The 20764-nt window shown below is 38.9% G+C and overlaps 1 protein-coding gene across 3 annotated transcripts in view; it reads right to left on the bottom strand.

The window, feature by feature from the left end:
- Positions 1 to 20764, bottom strand: part of SLC35F3 (solute carrier family 35 member F3) — a 532744-nt gene that overhangs the window by 7354 nt on the left and 504626 nt on the right. For all 3 annotated transcript variants that reach the window (XM_072647511.1, XM_072647510.1, XM_072647512.1), the window contains 4 exons: positions 19079 to 19298; positions 8813 to 8938; positions 4623 to 4815; positions 3481 to 3570 (listed from right to left, as the gene is read on the bottom strand). In XM_072647511.1, the coding sequence (XP_072503612.1) occupies positions 3481 to 3570; positions 4623 to 4815; positions 8813 to 8938; positions 19079 to 19298 (629 nt within the window). The remainder of the gene's footprint in view (positions 1 to 3480; positions 3571 to 4622; positions 4816 to 8812; positions 8939 to 19078; positions 19299 to 20764) is intronic.

Raw genomic sequence — 20764 nt, 5'->3', positions numbered from 1 at the left:
TTATCTTCTCTTTCCTTCACTCCCTATTTCTGATGTGGTTTGTGGTGTTGGGAACCCAGAAATATCAGGGTACAGTGGGGTCCACCTGGAAAGAATTCAATCACTCAAACCTTCTTTCAGTCAAAGTAGCAAGGTTTATTGTAATGCTAATAGTGTGGGGAAATTCCTAGTGAATGTGCACCTTTATGGGGGAAGGACAGTTACTTATATACAAAAAAAAAAAAAAAGGAATAGTAAGAAGATCTAGATGGGGTTAAATAGCCTGGGGTGGACCAGGTATGACAGTGAAAGGAGTTAAGTGGTCTGGGGTGGGTCAAGAGTCACTGTGAAAGGACTGTTGAGTATTTGTCAGCTGGACTCAGCCAGATGCCTCAGGTGAAATCTAGGTTGCTGAAATGTGTGGGAAAATTCAGGGACTGGGGGCTGCTTTCAAATCCTTTTAGGGATTCAGGTCCTATGACCCCATCATATCCAGGCATTTGCTAAGTCTTGTCAATTTTTCCTCCATATTATCCTTTGTATTCATCTCTTTTTCACTACAGATAATACCGAGTTGGACTAATCATTTAACTTTTCTGAGCCTATTACATTATCCATGTGTAAAATAGGGATAATAATACTTGTATGATCCATTGTACAAGGTTGTTGGGAGGAAAATCCCTTATAAAACGTTAACTATTATGTAAATGTGAGCTGCTACTTAACATTCTGGCACTCCAGAGAGGTTGAGACCCTAAAACATTGTGCTAGCCATATATGAAAAAACTAACTTGAGAGGCTGGATGCTATATTGTGTAAGATGAAAATATGGCAAAAAACTGATTCAAAAGAGTTGCTCTGAATGGAATTCCAGGCATGTTTTTGAGGCACTTGATAGGATAAGAATTTGCTAACCTTGGGGAGATTAATCCTCTAATGATAACCTGGGAGCTGGAGAAATTCCAGGGTTCACTGAGAAGTTCCAGGTGCCTTGTCTGGGCAGAAGGGCCTTCTATTGCTGGCAGGCAGGGAGGGTAAGAGCACCAAAGAAAACTAGGGACAAACTCATCTCCGAATCATTCTGATGCAAGTGCTGACGTGAATTGCCTCACACTGTACATGGTCCTCTGCATATCCTTAAAGCTGGGAATAAGCAGTGTAGCAGATGATACAGAGAAGTGAGGGGAGGGAGGAGGGGAAGGAAACCTTCAAATTAGGTACAAAAAAGAGCAACCAGGGGATGAAAAAATCCATCTCAAAGGAGATTGCAAATAGTGTTTGTGTTTGAATCAAGAGTCAGTATGGAAAAAGGCAGGGTAGCATAATGGATAGAGAGCTCATCTCTGAGCCACTAAGACCTGGGATCAAGCCCTGCTTCTGACACATAATATATAAAGTCTACATGCTTTTAGAAAAAGTCACTGTACGTCTAAATGGCCCAGGCAATCATCTAACACTATAAATTGTAGAGAAGGTGCCAGAGGTAGTTCTTCATTGGTGCAGAACTCACAGGTTCAGTTTAAAAAAAGTCATTGTGAGATAGTAGACTTAAGTTCAGTAGAGACCTAGGTAATTTTTCAGTTGTTTGACTGTGGGCAAGTTGTTTCTGATCTCTGAAACCTCAGTTACCTCCAAATGGAGAGGCACTGCCTACCTCACAGAATTGTTGTAAGAAGCACATTGTAAACTCTAACAAGATCAGAAAACAGGAGCTTTTGTCTCCTGGCACATGTGTTGGCAGGAGTGATCATGTCGGAGTGGTGGAGAATAAGGCTGTCTATGTAATTACAGCGAATAGGTACGTAGATATATATGCATGTGTCTTTTTGTTTGAGAGACAGAGACAGAGAAAAATATTTTTGTTAGGGCTAACTCGTTCCTGAACTTACACCGTATGTGTTTATATTTATTTCTCTGTGTACAGGTAGTCTGTCTGTCTGATTCTCCCCAAATAGAATATAAGTTCCTTGAGGGCAGGAACTATTTCCTTCTGGTCTTTAGAGCCTCAGTGCCTAGCACATAGTAGGCAGTAACTAAAATGTTTGTTAAATTAAATGGAAATGAATTGAAAACTCTAAGCTCCTTGAGGGAAGGGACTGGATCTTATTTCAGCTTCATATCTCCACTAACACAGTGCTTGGAGAATAACCAGTACTGTACTTAATAATTTTTTTAAAACTGTTTTCAATTAGACATACAGTTAGAAATAGAAGAGGATTTTTAAAAAAAGTACTACAGTTTGTTAATTATATTTCTGCTATGTGAATACCATAGTGGAATTGCCCCTTCTTTTCTCTTGCTCTTTGACCCCTTCCCCTGAACCCCAAAGCACCAATCCACCTAGAGAACTTATAAAAGTTGCAATGGCATTTCCTCTAGCTTTGTAATGATAAGTTTGACCTTAGATTCCATTTATTGTTAGCTGTATAATCTTGGGCAAATCATGAACCTCTTTGAGACTTAGTTTCTCTTTTTTTAATATAAGAAGAATAATATTTCTCTTGCCTACCCCAAGAATCAGGGGAAGGGGAAAAGGGAAGAAAACTTGAATTTATTAAGTGCCTTCTGGCATATGAGTCTCTGTGTTCTAATCTGGCCTCAGACACTTATTAGCTGTGTGACCGTGGGCAAGTCACTTAACCCTGTTTGCCTCAGTTTCCTCATCCATAAAATGAGCTGGAGAAGGAAATGATGGACCAGTCCAGTATCTCTGCCAAGAAAACCCTAAATGACATCATGAAGAGTCAGACATGACTGAAACAACTGAATAACAACAAAATGCCTTCCATGTGCCAGGTACCATGCTAAGTGTTTTACAGTTATTATCTCACTTCATCCTCACAACAGTCTTAGAAGGCAGGTGCTATTATTATCCCTATTTTGCTGGAGGAAACTGAGGCAGACAAGGGTTAAGTGATTTACCCAGGGTCACACAACTAGTATCTAAGGCCAGATATGATCAAGTCTTCCTGACTAGAAGTCCAGAACTCCAGACATTGTGCCAACTAACTTAACCAGCAGAATATAAATAAACTTCTTCAGGGCAGAGATTGTATCATACTTTATCTTTGGACTTAGAACATAGTAGCTGAATAATACATTTTAATTCAATTGAACTTAAACTCAAGTTTAAATTCTAGCTTAAAGAGTAGCAAATACTTCAGATTTGATGTAAAAGCTTTTTTTTTTTTTTTAAGAAAAATGTATGGCTTTAGCTGTTGGTTTACATATAAATCATACTTATTAGAAAACTCTTTTAAAAAAAGCTTTCCAGTTGCCAACTACCTCAAGTTTCATTCCTACTTTGGGAAATCAGGCAAAATAAATGGTAGAAGTGACAACTATTCCATTCCGATTAAAACATTAAATGTGTAACCAATATAGGTTCAATCCAAACTGCAAATATCCTTACTCTTCAATGGGCAAAAGATGCAATCTATTACCAGATATATTAGGATTTTTTTTAAATGAAGAGATGTATAGAAAACTATGTAATCTTACCTGCATTCACAGGCACACTTAATACAACTCCAAGTGACATCAAAGTTGGATATGTAACAGCAATTCCAAAATTTAATACAATATTGAATGCTGAAATAAAGAACAAAAAGTCATTCATATCCATAGACTGATAACATCTGGACAATAACAATGATGACAGGACCTTATTTTATTGATGTTTCTATCAATCTTATTGGTAATAGTGATATGAGAGTTGAGGGAAGGCTGGGCCTTTTTCTTCTGATCCGTGTTGAATAGGGACAGAGGAAATCATATGTTTGGACCTCCATGGCTACAGTTGTACTGCCTAGTTGCTACTGTTGTTGCTATTTTACTCCTGAATAAGTGATTGGATTTACTTAAGGATGTCAAATAATAAAATTTGAGCCCTTCTCTAGCAGGGGTCTATGCCATCCACTGCTGGGAAGTATAAAATTTGGGACAAATCAAATGATATGCTCATCCTGTACTCCTTATAATCTTTCCTCTTTTCCCTTCTCTCCAACTTCCATTTTTACACAGGTAAATCAGGTGAAATAATTATGCTACAAATTATGATCACCATTAAGGGTAATCCTGAAGGAGAAAATAAACCACACAAAGACAGTCTTAGGATTAGTTTCATCTACTTTGTAGCGATGTGGATTAGGGTGACTCAAGTTTTTTTTAATATTTTTAGCAACAGCTGATGAAAATAAATATCCTCCAGTGTCTGCCTGAGTCATTACCAAGTCACCAATATTGTGGGGTCTCCCAAGGAGTGGTAGTTCCCTAAAGTAGGGACCTAGGATAATTGTCTTGATTTTTCAAGTCTTAGAAATGGCTCTGAATTACTTAACTTTGGACATTAGTTCAACATTCAGAGAAAGCAGCAAATGTGAGCACTACTGTAGTGGCTATATTTTCTCTAGAGTTCCCTGTTGGCTCATAGCTGCTTGGCTGTGGGAAGACATCAGAGTTCAAGATTGCATAAGTAGGAGTTTTCTTTTGATCTACACAGTTTTCCTGAAACACTGTGGGAAATGTGAGGGTACTTATAAAAAGCATTTTTTTTCTCAACGAGGCTGTAGTATTCAAAAAGATTTCTCTGTGTGGCATTGTTATTGTCTGTCATTGTTCCCAGTATGACCATAGTCACTTACTCAATAAGAGAACTGAGAATCCACAAAGGTTTCCCCATGGAATGTCATCGAAAGAGTTCCAGTATTCTACTTTGGTGAAGTAAAGAATGATAGGAATACAGGTGATGAAAAGGATATTGAATACACCCAATATGGACAAAAATAGGGCTGCTTCTCCAAATTTAGCACTGCCTAGGAGAAGTTTGAACAAAACCTGCAAGACAAAAACATGATGAGCAAAAAAGATGGCCGTTTCTCCCAAATTAGCATTTGTTTATGATGAACAGAGTGACTTTGTGAAGCTGGTATAAGATGACAGGAAAAACCCGCATGATAAAGGCATATTGATACACTAGGTTTTTGTTATGACAGAATATTTTAGAGGTCATGACTTGATCCATGATATTTGAACTCATTTAGGTCTCTGAAGAGCTGTATGATAAGAGAGTTCTACTGCCACTGTCACCTCGGTTTACTGGCCTTCTTGGATTCTTTTGAGACTCAGCTCAACTCCTATTTACTTTAGGAGGTTTTTCCTAGTCTTCTCACTTGCTAGTGCCTTCCTGTTGAGATTACTATCCATCTACTCTGTATTTAATTTGAATTGACATAGTTGTTTCTATATAGTTATTTCCAGTAGAATATGAGCTCCTTGAGGGCAAAAACCATGTTTTTACCTTTCTTTGCATTCCCAGCTCTTAGAAAAGTGCTTGGCATATAGTAAGTACTTCATGAATGTTTCTTCACGGACTTTCTGCATGCATTTGTGTATCATAACTCCTAAAAACAAATGATTTCCAGTATCTGAAATTGTGGGAGAAGAGTTCTTCTGAGTCATTTTTCATGGTTTAGTGATCTGACCTTGAGAATGCCAAGAGATGATAGAACTGACACAGATGAAATAAGTATATGCATCCTATCTCTCTTATTTCAAGGGATCCCCTATAGACAAAGTACAGCTTGAAAATAAGTGCTATGATTGTAAAGTCCTTTGACTAGATAGCACAAAGTGGTGTCATTCATTTCTAGATGATTGCTTTGAGAGCCCATCTTCCCTGCCCCCTACTCCAACTGAACAACTCTGTAGCATTTTGAAGAAAGGTGTAGTGAGCCAGTCTCTTAGAACTGTTCATTTCTGTCTCTCCCTTCTCTCATCATTTAGGTTACTGGCATACTATACTAGCACATTGCTACTGTCTAGTTTTGATCATTCTAGGACAGTTTGAGTGCTTATTTTGGGGGGAAGAGCTCTTGCTTTTTTCTCCTCATCCTGTTGCCCCTTCCTTTCAGTTTATTCCATTGTTCCTTCATGCCTATTGTGTGCCAGGAGGAGACAGGAATGAATGTGACATTTACGCACTTGAATTTGTCTCCTCTTGGTCATTCTGGTCAAAGAAATGATTAAAAAGAAGGCAGACACTAAAGACCAAAGCCAAATTTGTAGCCTCATCATAGATTCTTTTGCTGGGTACTCTGTTTGTGATTTTCACTCATACAAAGAACCAACTGAGTTTAGCTTATCAACAGAGCCTTTCTGATTTTTCTTCATCTTGACAATGATTCTGTAGCAGCTGTATAAATTCTAGAGAATTCTGAGGGGTGTCTGTGTGTGTTTGTGTTGGGGGTGTGAGAGATTGAAGATGGAGGTGAGAGAAAGGAAGGAATGAAATCCAGTCCCATTTCTCCACCTACCTGCTAGACATCTCCATCAGAATGGCTTGCTAACACCTTAAACTCAGCATGTATGACATTGAACACATGGATGAATTTAAAAACATTTATTAATCACTTAGTATACCAATCAATCCCATCCTGACATACCCCTCCTGCCAACTTCTTTACTTCTGTAATCATTCAGTCTTAGAACCTAAGAATCATATTTAGTTCTTCTTTCCTCTCTTCTACCCCCATTCAATCATTTGCTAATTTCATTGACTCTCTCGTCAAAGTTTCTCTCATATTCATTCTTCCTCTCTTCACTTCTAGAGTTTCAATTCTAGTTGTGGTTCTCATAACTTTTACTGGAACTAGTATAATAATGTCTTAATAGTCTACCAACAAGGGTGTGCCTCCTTTCTAAATCTACCCTTCCCACTACTGACAAAATATAATTCTTAATGAATAGCTCTGATCTTCACTCCTCTGCTCAACTAATGTCAATGTCTCCCTATTCCTCAGAGAACAAAATGCAAAATTCCTTAATTCTCTCCCCAAGTTGGCTCTAACCAACCTTTCAGGGCTCATTTCACATTATTTCCCCTCATGTGCTCTACATTCCAGCCAAATTGGACTATTGGTTTCTAATTTTACCTTGTACATTCTCACTTATGTACATTTGCCTTAGAACACACACTTTTCTCATCTCCACTTCAGTCTGAGAAAAAAAAAAATGGCTCTCTTTGGCAAGGCAGATTTCTTTACTAGTGCCCAACATCCAATCATTTCCTGTCTCCTCTGGGAGGCCATCCCATTTATCATCCCTTTTTTCTTTCCCATATTCAAGCTTTCCCTGCTGTTTACTTCTTCCTTCATGTTGCCTACAAACATGATCAGTTCTATCTTTTCCTTAAAAAACCTTTACTTGACCCTGATATTCTACTAAACTTTCATTCTGTGTCTGTTTTCCCTTTCATTGCCAAGCTCCTAGAATGAACCATCTACGTTCACTCATTTGACTTCCTCAAAACTTACTCCCTTTACCATGTTGTTGCTGTTGCTCAGTTGTTTGGTTGTGTCTGACTCTTCATGACTATTTTGTTTTTGCCATTGTATTCCTAGTACTCAGCACAGTGCCTCGTATGTGACAGGAACTTAAATAATATTATTTGAATCAAATGTCTGTTGAATTGAAATCTTCTTGCAGGGTCTAGATCAGCCAATCAACACACATTTATGTGGATGGTTCTGTGCTAAGTTCTGGGGATACAGTGAAGGACAAATCCTTAAAGAGCTCACATTAGAGTGGGGAAGACAATATACAAACGCAATGATGTATATTGAAGATATATAAAGAATAGATGCAAAGTGATCTCAGAGGAAAGTTACTGGGGCTATCCCCAATGGGGAGCACTGGGAAAAACCTCCTGCCAAGTGTAGGATTTATAGCTGCCTTGAAGAATGCCAAGGAAGTCAGTGGGAGAAGGTGAGAATATCTTTGTGATTCCTTCTCTAACTGCTATCCCTTTTCTATTCCAGGTAAAAGAAATAACTTCTTTCTCACATTAAATACTTTATATCTCCTTCACTTTCATCACATCCTACATTACATTATTATTTTTTTTGCTTATGTGTATGTTGAATCTTCCAAACTCCAACAGGCCATAAATAGACTATGTAATATCCTTCCTTTAAATCAGGGACAGTAGTTTTTGTCTTTTTATCTTTAATACCTAATCTATCCTCTTGCACATAAAGCATGTAGTCAGTAAATAATTATTGAACTTAGACAAATTAAATTAAGTTACTTTCACAACTGATAAATCAAGTTAGTTGCAGACCTGATATTTAAATTCAGCTTTCTGTTTTCTCTCTGAGAGATGAACTGTTTTAATCCACCAAAGGTCAATAAGTTTTAATTCTAAAGCCAACCCCTCCCCTGCCACTGGACCCTGTAGACAATGAGCCTTTGCCACAAGAATTTACGACAGCTGGGATTGATTTATGATATGTGCAGAATATCAGTGGTAACAAATGTCACATAAGGAAGAATTTCAATATTGCACCAGTCATTTTTACAAGGGTTAGGCTGGAAAAATCCAGTGTAATCATACACTGAACTCAGTGTGATCATAACTTCAGTCTCTGTGTTTTCTTTCAATTCCTTGACAAAACACTGGGCAAGCTAATCTGACTCAGCTACTATATGGGTCCTAAACATTTTATCCTTTGATGCACACAGAAGACTTCATTGAAAAAAAAAATTGAGAGAAAAAGCACAGTCACCATGTACCCCGGTGCTGTCCATGGTGAGAGCATATCTTTGCATGGAATACATTGACAACTCTAGTGCTCATCATCTAGGACCATCAAAAGCAAGGTCCTTTTCCTCTGTGGTCTGCTTTCCAGAAGAATAGATGCCCTGTAAGGCCACTTCCACCACTAAGATCCAAGAAGGGTAAAAGTTGAGGTGAAACTGAGGCCTTCTCTTTATCATTTAAGCCATAGGGATTGCTGGGATAAATCCCAGAGACTATGCTCTCCATGTGTTTTACCTTATAAAGAGCAGACATTGAAGCTGACCCCACCACCAACGCTATGCCTATCACAGAGTGGTTGTGGAATCCATCCGCATAAGTCATCATCACGATCCCGGCGATTGCAAGGATGGCAGCCACAATCTGGATGGGAGGAAGCAAACTAGTGGTCAGGGAGGCACCATGGAATCACATGGGTCAGTTCAAGATTGACAATGGGAGGAGTGAATGTGCATGTTGTAGTGGAAAGGGCACCGAAACAGGGAGTCAGGAGTTGGGGGTTTTCGTCCTTATCCTGACAATGACTAGCCACATAATCTTGGACAGATTACTTAACATCTCGGAGCCTCAAATTCTTCATCTGTACAATGGGAATAATGATATTTGTATTACTTACTTCACAGGGTCAATGTGAAGATCAAGAGAGATATTAAAGAGGCTGGAAAACTGAAATAATATACAAATGAAAGGAATTATTGTTAACTGTTATTATTATTTTTCTTTAAATAGTAAAGGGGAAATTCGAATTTTACTTCTAGACTTATGTGGAGGGAATACACAGCAAGTCCATTTCCTTGATTATCAAACCAAAAACTAGTCTTTGATGACTGTTTAATATCCAAGAGAAACCAAAGATCTGTCTTTCACAGTGCAGCTTTTGAGAATGAAGCAGGAGGTATGTGTTACTAACAGATAGCTTCCAGGTCATTTTGTCATGATAAAGTCTGGTTGGTAATTATAACATTTTGTAATTACCTCATACCTTCCTCTGAAAGGGTTTAGCATACTTTAGGGGACCTCTTTTATCCTCTTCATATTGCAGGGATGAGACAAAGAAGAACGGGGGATATATAATAGTTTCCGTTCTACAGGACCCTGATGTACAGAACATAGGGTTGCTTTTTTGTTCCAATTAATCAGTAGCATATCCAGGCCTGTGGCTCTGGATCCAGTGCTTTCCATTTTTCCTTTCCATCATTATGTGATTTATGGACTTCCCAGAATGAAAGTGGTATTTCATGGAGAAGAATGTCATCTTTTAAAACCCAAGAAGAAGGTCAACCAGTTGATAAGAACATTTCCCAACCTGGCAGAAGGTGACCAAAGCTTGTAATAATAAAGCAAACAGTTATAGAGAATAATCTGTGGGTATGTAAGTGCAGAACTATGTAAATTTGATCTAATCAGTATGGCACCTACGATGCATTTAATAGGCATATGAGATCTTTTTTTTTGGAATTTGAATTTTCTAATAGTTTTCTCCTTTTATAGACCTTAGCCCAATCTGTTTTTGGCTAATATAGTTGGGTAAAAATTGCAAAACAATCAGATTTAAATGAATTAGAGTCACCATTACACATTTATTGTCAACCAAAATCATTTATCTAAACTAGACTACTTTAGAGTGTTATTGAATTTCAGATGTCATTAATCTTTGTCAGAATGTGTGAATTACACATTCTTTTCCAAACGAAGGTCAAGGTTACTCAATATTTTCCCATGATCACAGTTTCCATGAAAGTATAGGACCTTAAGTCTACAAATAGTTCCTAATTAATGGTTATTTTAATTAATGACTATTCTAATTGTCATTTCTGGTTTAGCAATTCTTTAGTTAGGGATAAAGCTTCACATATATTGCAGATTCAAAGGCTAGTTCTATTCGATCTCTCCATCTGTTTCTATGTACCTATGTCTATCTATTTAATGTATCTAAACTCTCTCTCTCTATCATCCATCCATCCATCCATCCATCCATCCATCCATCCATCCATCCATCCATCTATCCATCTCTCCATCTATCCATCTGTCTATCTGTCTGTCTGTCTGTCTGTCTGTCTGTCTGTCTGTCTGTCTATCTATCCACACATAGAGAAGCAGAGACAATTGGGCAGTAAGACAGAAAAACAACATGTATGCTTAATAGGTGCTGAGTTTTGCAAATGGTTAGCGAACAGACCAGAGCAGAGGATGTCTTGACTGTTTGGAGGCCTCTTCCCTAGAGAATACAAGATACTGCTCAGAATTCATTGATCAGGTTAGGAATCAGTGGTAAAAACACCAGAAAGACTGGATTGAAAATTATGATAATAATTAATAATAAAAAGAAAATTTAAAATGCTCCAAGTTTCAGGTAGTTTGATTTATGTCAAATATTTTTCTAGCTCTTTCCAATCTTATGTCAAAGTTAGAATAAATGAGACAATTCCATTATGTGAATGCTTCATTATTGAGTGTCTTACTGAGACAATTGAGGACTATAGAGGCTACTGAACCTATACTTTGCTAGAACCAATGTCCGTCTCCAGTATTTCACTATGGACCTAGATTCTTGAGTCTCCGTATATGGAACATGAAGTCCTTTAGTTTTTCCCAAGCTAGAAAGACTGCCAGTTTGGCCCAGTGCTTTATTTTGTCTGGCATCTCAGGACCAGCCTATGTAAATTTAGGAGGTGCATCACCAGGGTGGCCATAATGGGGTGAGGAAATTTTTTTAGCTATGGAAACTCAGAGATAGAGCATCTCCTGAAGCCCAGAGGAAGAGGCTGCAATCTGTGTAAGTGGAGGGAGTACACAAACATTGGCAAAAGAGGCTTTAAGCATAAGACTTTCCAGGCAGATCTCCAGCAGCTACCTCTCCTCATTTTTAAAAAATCAATGAAATATTAAAGTTTTAAAAGTTTATGCCTTTGCTGGGTAGATGAGTGCTAGTGAAAGGTGTTGGATGGATTACTCTGGAGGCTTTTGTCCTTTTAGTGGGCCAAGGAAAAGCAACTCCATAAAACAGCTTTATAATACCCTCTTAACTCAGGCTTCTTGTGTACAAGCTGGCAAGATTTCCCCCCCAGGAGGGAGATGGTAATTCACTCATTGGACATTTCAGATTTTCCTACTGGTTGTGAAGGCTGTCAACCATGGGCCAAATAGGCAATTGATTGGGGTGCATGCCATTTGCTGAATATTCTATTTCCTCCCATCCGTGTTTCAAGTTAGCCCATTTGGATCATAGTGGCTCTCCAGGCAGCAATGTAGTGTTTACACATACGTTCAATAATTCAACTCATTAACTGAAATAGAAACTTTGGGAGACAATGTAACCTAGCTCAATGGAACCCTCTCTTCTTCTTCCATTTCTTTCTCCTTTTTTTTCAATGGTACCTCCTCCCTCACCCCCACTTTGGCATCTCCCACCAATGTGGGCAGGATATCTATAAGCACAGCCTTCTAACTTTTAACCTTGCCTCCCCTCCCCTCCTTTCCCCACCACCCCAACTCCATTACCCTCATTGTACATCACTGAACTATTCCAAAGCAAGGTTTTCGGGAGATGTGGTGAGTTAGCTTGCCAGCTCCACGCTTCCGTGTAACAATGGCACCTAGATCAAGAGAGATGAGAGCTGTCATCTGCACTCTGGCTATGAAAGAATTAGCTTGCAACAGGAGGAAAGACCAAGGAGTGAGAGGCCAGTCAGCAGTCAGGGGAAGTCGTTAATCCTTTCCTATTATCTCACCTAATAGCAGTGACCTGCTTCTTGACTGGCAAAACCTTCAAGCTCTCAGCACTTGCCCTCTACAATTCTAATCTTGTGCTAATGTGAGAAAGCTCTCAAAGGAGCTGGAGGCTTAGAGAGGAAGAAGTCTGTCACAAAGTTTAATTGTCCAAAGCAGCTTAGTCTTGGTAAAAGAGTTTTGAGCCTGGAATCTGAAAATTTAGGATAAACTGGCTCTGCAACTTAGTGATTGTGGCAGATTGCTTAATGCCGTTGAGGCTGTTTCCTTATCCATAAAATGGGGATAAATATACTGGTACTAGAGGCAGCTAGGTGGTACCATAGTTCACAGAGTACCAGACCTAGAGTCAGGAAGACAGTTCAAATCTGACTTCAGACACTAACTGTGTGACCCTAGGTGAGTCACTTAACCCTGTTTGCCTCAGTTTCCTCATCTATAAATGAGCTGGACAAGGAAATGGCAAACCACTTCATTATCTTTGCCAGCAAGCCCTAAATGGGGTTTATCACAATACTGTCCATATTTAGCTTTAAATTTCCATCATTAGTTTGACGTGACTAAAAAATGACTGAACAAATGCTTGTACGACCTTCCTCTGAGGACTGATGTGTCAGTAAAAGATCACATGCTGACATTACTTTGTAAAGTCTTTAATATTTAAACTATTATTAAACAGTGTTTTGGTCAGGGCTTTGAGACTCCTCACCATCCATAGATCATAGGATCAAAGATGGTAGAGCTGGAAGGAAATTTAGAGGTGGTCATCAAAAGGAATCTCCTCACTGTATGGATGATCCAACTGAGGCTCAGACTGGTTAAGCTGCTTGTCCAAGTGCAAACGCAATGCATTTTGTAAGTGAGAGCTGGCATCTGAATCCAGGTCCTCTGGTGCTAAACTCATAGGTTGGTCTGTGATTCTGATCTGTCTCTCACTAAATATTTAGACTCTTTTTTCAAGCTATGTATGAGATTTAATTTTTTAAAATATATCTTATTATTTTCAACAATACGAAACTATTTTGAATGGGAAGGATGAGGTCAATTTGCTTTTAAAACACTACTCTCTCTCTGAACTTTAGCTTCTTTGACAGAAGATGTTTGAAATCATAGGGTTAATATTTTTGGAGCAAGGTGTTGTAGTGAAAAGAGAACTGGATGTGGAATAAGAAGTGCTGGGTTCCAGTTCTTGCTCTTCCATGAATTATCTTTCTGATGCTGAGCCAACCATTTAATTTCTTAGAGCCCCATTTTTCTCCTCTATAAAATGAGGATAAAGATGTCTGTGCTTTGGTTGGTGTCATTTCAGGTACGTTCAAATCTTTGTGACAGTTTTGGTGTTTTTCTTGGCAGAGGTACTGGAGTGGTTTGCCATTTCCTTCTCTAGCTCATTTTACACATGAGGAAACTGAGGCAGACTGGGCTAAGTAACTTGCCCAGAGACTAAGTGTCTAAGACCATACTTGAACTCATGAACATCAGTCTTTCCTGATTCCAAGCCCAGTGCTCTACCCACTGTGCCACCAGCTGCCCTAATACCTCTGCTACCTATTTTGAAAGATCCTTGTGAATCTAAGCTCCTTAAAGGCAGGGCCATTTCATATTTGTCATTATAGCTCTAGGGCCTTGAATTTCAATAGAGGTTCACTGAAATGAACTGAGGAACAAATGCGACAATATATACAAAGCACTTTATAGACTGTGAGGGCCTATATATTTATGTCAGTTACTATTATGACTTAATTTAATTCCTCACTTTGCAGGTGAAGAAAATGAGGTCCGGAGAAGTTAGATAAATTACCTGAAGTCACCTGAGTGCCAAGGCTGGGAATGGAACCGAGATCTTCCTGATTCCTGTCTTACCAGTAGATCACAATACTGTCCATATTTAACTTTAAATTCCCAACATTAGTAGCTACCTGACTCATTACTTTCCTCAATGAATTCACAAGGTCAGAATAACACATATGCAGACTGAAAACCGAAATCACAACAATAATGATAGATTCAGATCTAAGAGGAAGAGAAAGGTTTGTCTTTTTTTCCCTGGATTGTTTTAGAGAGATACCCTGGCAATCTCTCTCACTCTGATGCCATAAGTAACTGGGACTCCTCAAGCATTCTAAGATAAATTTGCTGCTTTTTGTGACTTGGAAGGAAGTGTTATGGAGAGCACAATGGATTTGGAGTCAGAAGTCCTGACTTAGAAATTCTAGCTCTGTTATTCAATATTTGAATGACCTTGGAAAAACTCAGCCTCTCAGCATCTCAGCTTCCTCTTATACAAAATGAAAGCACTGGATAAAATAATCTCAACAGTCCCTCACAGCTCTCTATCCACTGATTTATTCTCTTTTTTGGGATAAAATGCTTAGATACCCTGACATTTAGTATGCATATGTATATGGGTTTAGTGTAGTTACTTGTTTTAATAACACAGCAGCAAGTGTGCTATTGATATCTATCTCCAAGTATTTCTCCCATTTGATTGTGAGTTCCTTGAGGACAGAGACTGTCTTTGTATCATCAGGACTTAACACAGTGTCTGTCATAGTAGGCACTTAATAAATGGTTATTGATGAACTGACTGAAATAGAAAATTTAGGTTTCTAGCATATTCTTTACTCACCCCTCCCCACATGTTCTAACCTTGTGTGCTCAATATTCTTGGAGGGCGGGAGGAAGTGGGAAGTAAGAGTAGTTTACCTCAATTTTCTGAAATACCACGATGAGTGAAATGCAAATCATGAGCTTACTTAGATAATTTTGCTGCCAACACTGAGAAGTTCCCACTTGCTTGTTAAGTCTATCAGAAGCATAAGATGAGGTTTAATTGTGCTGGGTTTAATTTTCAGACCAACTATCCTTTAGAGAAAAAACCACCACCAACAAACTTGCAGTCCACTAACCATGGTCATTGGTGCTTTGTTTTTAATGATACCCTTCCTCTGACTGCCATCAAATGAGACACTATTAGTAAAGTGCTTAGCATAGTGCCAGACACATAGAAGGTACTATATAAAAGCTTATTTCTTTTCTTTCCTTCCTTTCTATAACCTAGGCAGAAATGGTTTACTGGCAGCAGTGGAAACCTTAGAGATATCTTGTCTTATGGCTTGTAGTGTGTGGGGATGAAAGTCTCCAGTATCAAGGGATGAGCTGGAGATCATCCTCAGCCAGTTCAGTGTCATGATCCTCTGACATGTGGCTAAATCGTAGCTACATCTGGCAGGCAGTGGTCATCACAGAAACTCTGTATAACAGTCTAGGATGGGCTGGAAAAAAATCCCTTGCCCATTTAGAGGAAAAGCAAGAAGAAAAATAAGAGAAAATACTATGCTAAACCAGGCAAGTGCACATGAGTGTGCGTGAATGCGTGTGTTTTCTCCTTCTCTCCCCTTCTACTATCCTTCTACCCCCAACAATCCCAGAAGATCATCCTCTTATGTTTATATATAGAAGCAGCTTTTGTTTTCTTTATAGTAAGAAAATAGGCAGTGTAGAATCTTAGGAAGACCACTGGACTTGGAATCAGGAGACCAGGAATTCTGACTCAGCTTCTTACTAATATAATGTCAGACAAATTAATTTGTAGGCCCCATGGTAAAACAGTTAGCACCTTGGACTTTGAGTCCAGCTGAGTTTGAATCTCAGGGGGACCACTATTAAGCAGTATGGAGTAGTATGGATAAAGTGATCGATTTAGAATTAGGAAGAGCTCTCTTCAAATCCTGCCTCAGACACTTTTTAGCTATGGGACCACTTAATTTTCTCTGCCTCAGTTTCCTAACCTCAAAAATTGATGGTATAGGAATCTGTGGCCTCTAAGGGATGTTCTGGCTCTAACCCTATAATCCTAAGATCTCCCTCAACCTCAGTCCCCAACTCTGAAAATAAGGCGGTGCTATCACTCTATTTCTTGTGCTGACTCCAAAAGGAGACATTGATTCAGAAGCATTCTGAATTTCCTTGAGCTCTAAACTAAGCAACTAAGTGGTGATGGAATGGTCAATGGGCTGTTTTAGTGGACATGCTAAGACAAGCCTTGAAAAATAGATACCTTGAAAATCAGCCACAACTTATAAGACTTTAATATCAAGTTAGGCAACTGGATGGGTTACATATTTTAAGTTTACACATCTCTTGCTGGTATATCTTGTAGATTAACAAGTTTTAAAAAAGGTTTTCTGTTTAGAACCACTGGGAGTAAGTTTAAATTCCAAAATTAACACCCAGTCTCTCCACATACTGTGGATTAAAAACAAATTCCTCCCCCCTCCCAAGTCTAAAAATACCACGCAGTGGTTGACTCATGTCTCCACTGCGGTTAGCATAATCAGGTGGGTGTGAATCACTGATTAGGATGATGTAATTTGCCCAGCGTACCAGGAGAGAAGGGCAACACTGGCTTTACCAGTGTTATTTGCTTGGGAGTTACTTCAAGGTCACTTGGTGCCCATTAGTAATCTCTTAACTACCCAGAATGTCAACTGGGCAAGTGGGAATTCTATAAGAATTCTGCAGAATGGATTGAGTGGAGGAATACTTACATGAACAAGGTGAAAGAAAATTCAGTGAGCAGCTGCCAGGTTCTAAATAGTGTAACTGGGTCAGATTTCCAGAAAAACGGAACTTAAAACACACACACACACACATATATATGTGCATGTACTCACACATGTATATATACATGTTATGCATGTATGTATGTGTATGTATGTGTATATAAACACACAGGCATCTAGCTATATCTCTCTAAGTATCTCTCTCTCTGTCTCTCATTTTTGCTTGAGGAAAGACAATGGTATCTCCTGCCAGAATACAAGAGCAAGACATGTAGGGGTTCACCAATTCTCCCTTCTACCACAAAGTCTATAGTACTCTCTTCTCTTATTGAGTGAAGGCTTAAAATATTTTCAAGATTAAAATCTTAGATTCTTTTTTGGAAAAGACCTTTGAGATCACTCAGTCCTATTCCTGATGTCATTCTGGATTTCCTTCTACATCATCACTGACAGCTGACTATCCAATCTCTGCTGCAAGACCTAAAGTCACAGAAGAACTCACTACCTTATGGTGGGGGGGAAGGGAAATTGGCTTTATTCTTGGATAGCTCTAATTGTTAATAAATTTATATTAAGCCCAGATTTACCTCCCTATAATTTCTATCCATTGATCTTAGTTTAGGGGTTCTTAATCTGAGGTCTCTGAACTTTAAAAAATATTTTGATAATTATACTTCAGTGTAATTGGTTTCCTTTGTAATCCTACGTATTTTATTTTATGCATTAAAACAATTAGAAGGAGCTAGGTGTCAGTTAAAGTAGGTAAGAGTATTGGACTTAGTTAAGAACTGAGTTCAGATCCTGCCTCTGATATTTACCAGCAGCAGTGTGACCTTGTGTGGCCCTGTGTAACCTGTCTCAGTCTTGGGCTCAGTTTCCTCAACTGTAAAATGGGAGTAATAAAAGCCCTTCTATTACAGCACTGTTGTGGGGATCAAATGAGATATGTACAGTGCCTTATAAACCTTAAAGTACCATATCAGTTCTTATTGTTACTGTCAGTATTATTATGAAGAGTCCACAAGCTTCACCACATTGACACAAAATGTTTAAGATACAAAAAAAGTTTCACAATTCTGTGCTAGTTCTAACTCTTGGGACTGAGTATAATATCTAATCCCCATTCTATCCCACGGTCCTTCAAATGTATGAAGACAGCTCTCCTGCCTTCCCCAAGTCTCTTCTTTTCCAGATTTTACATCCCTAGTTACTTCAGCCAATGTTGATAACACATTTTTTTCCGCAAATCTCACCGTCATCAACTCTGGATGTGCTCCTGCTTCTTAGGATTGCTCCAAATTGAACAATATTCCCATGTTATCTGGCGAACATAGAGCAGTTGGGATACATTATATCCTAAGTTTACATTAGGTTTTTTTTTAAGCTGCCACATCACATTGTTTTCTCTTATCAAACTTGTATTTCACTAAAATCCCTAGTCTTTTTTTTCTTTTTAAGAAGATATCTCCTCGTTGATGCTGATACTTAGTTGTGCATAAATTATATTTTACATAGTAACTTACTAGAAAATTTTTGCCAAAAACTGGTTTTATATGTACTTTTTGGAGCCCTGGTTATGAGAAAATACAATCATTTTAGGGACTTTATTTCTTCACTGGGTTTGGTGGGACCAATGGGAAGGTGGAACATCAGAATCAGACTTCCATGAAGGTTACCACCTTTGTAGGAATGTCTGACCCGTCTTAGAACCCGCAAATGCAATTCAGGGGTTACCTGGATTATGAACTAAAAAGGACCTGATACAGTTTCAAAAGGGATTATTTTTCAGGGAGCCATTGTCCAGGGATTCCTAATAAAAAACAAATGGGCAAAGGTTGATCAATATCCTTGCAAGGCAGAGATGCAAGTTATTGATCTTGTTAAACGCTGGGTCAGCTAGTTGCTTGTGAAGTAGGTAATGAAGCAATGATGGTGGATGATTATTCCCTTGCCCAGCGTTGGTGCAGTGCTGGGCACACTCAGCATTCAGTGGTTGAAATGCTTGAAATGAAATGCTTGTCTACGTGGTTTGCAAGTGAGGAAGTTTGCAAGACGCACAAGGCATTCTAATTCTTTGCCTTTTCTTCTGAAGAGAAAAAGTGGTTAGTAACCCATGCTTGTGGTCCGGCCATGGGAGCTAAGCAAGGCAGTGAGCGGCTATGGCTGATGCTTCCAAATGAGGGAGGAAGACGTAGAATAATGAACTTACCCTCACTCCCATGAATCTGTCTCTGAGAACGATCCACGAGAGCAAGAACACAAAGGCTTTGTTGCAGCAGAACAACACGGAGACATCCGTAGTACTTATTTTCTTTATTGCATGTAAGTATAGGTAGTTTGTGAGTGTCCAGAGAACGCCAAAGGGAGCTGCCTTGGTAAAGAATACCTTCACTGTCAAGCCATTATCTCCAAAAAATCGACAGCATTCCCTAAAACAATGGGAGAGAGGCAGAGTTAGAACATGTCTGGATCGAAAATCAATCCCTCCCCCTTTAGTCCACCCCACCCCATCTTCTGCTTTTCCATCTCTAAGACACCTTTCTCTGATGCCTTCTTCTTGGAGCTGGTTGACTTACTATGTCAGTCCTTGGCGAATTAACACACTTGAGCCACTTATTTATTTTGTCTGTTCACAGAAAGCCTTGAATAGGTATTTTAAGATAGAAGTGAATCATATAATGTGGCTGTAAGGGGACCTTAGAGATCAGTTAGCTCAACTCCTTCTCATATACCCATGACAAAGCTGAGGGTGACTTGCTCAAGGTCACATAGTGAGTGGCAGTAAGTAGGAACCAAAGCCAGATTTTCTGACTATATCCAGTGCACCTTCTAATACATTACCCTGAATACTAGGATTATTTGAACTGATTGACCAAGGCACAATAATTATAACATGAACAACAATAATGGTAATAAAAACTATTAATGCAGTGCCTTAAAGCTTACAAAGTGGTTTACATATATATTGTCGACAGGCTGTAGTGCAGAGCACTGGGCCTGGAGTTAGGAAGACCTGAGTTTAAATCTGACTTCAAATACTTACTAGTTGTGTGATGCTGGGCAAGTCACTTAACCTCTGCCTCAGTTTCCTCATTTGTAAAGCACTTATCTCTCCCAGGGTTGTTGTAAGGATCAAATAAAATAACATGTAAAGTACTTTGCAAACTTTAAAGAGGTCTAGAAATGCTAGCTGTTATTAAATTATTATTAATTTCTTATTTGAATCTTATAGCCCTACATTGTAGAAGCTATGATTGTCCCCATTTTACAGAAGAAGAAACTGAGGCACATAGAGGTCGAATAAGATGTCCAAGGCCACACAGCTAACATTTGAGGCTGATGGTTATGGCAGATGTTCCTGACTCCCACTGCAGTAGGCTATCAATTATTCCACTTTGCCTCTAATGAGCCAGAAATGCTGCTGCTGGAATAATTAACAAAATGCTTATCTTCTCATAAAGGGTATTTTGCATCTGATTCCTCTTGGCAACCACATCTCTCTGGAATGTCTGTCTCGTTGAGATTTGCCTTTGTGATGAAGTAGGGGTGAGTCTTGGGGAATTCTACCACATTTGGTGAAGTTTACAGGTACGTTTTACTGTGATGTGGCTGCTCGCATGTTTAGGGTCCATCAGAAAGAGGGCAGACATTTCAGGGGATGCTTTTTCCATACCTCCATCACCATCGTGACAAAAGTGTTTGTGAAGAGTGAGCAGTAGAAACAAATACTATTGGAATGGGATGTAGGTGGGTTCTGGAGTTCCATTTTATAGGGAAGAATTATTTAAGTTTGGGAAAAGGAGAACTAAGGATGATAAAGCAAACTTCCATGGCCAGGACAAGGACTTCTGCAAGAGGGCACGGTGATATTAGTTGTAATGAAAACTCAACAGGG

Source organism: Notamacropus eugenii, chromosome 2, assembly GCF_028372415.1.
Source record: "Notamacropus eugenii isolate mMacEug1 chromosome 2, mMacEug1.pri_v2, whole genome shotgun sequence".
Lineage (NCBI taxonomy): Eukaryota > Metazoa > Chordata > Mammalia > Diprotodontia > Macropodidae > Notamacropus > Notamacropus eugenii.
The sequence above is the reverse complement of the archived record's forward strand: the minus strand, read 5'-3'. Positions and strand labels throughout refer to the sequence as shown.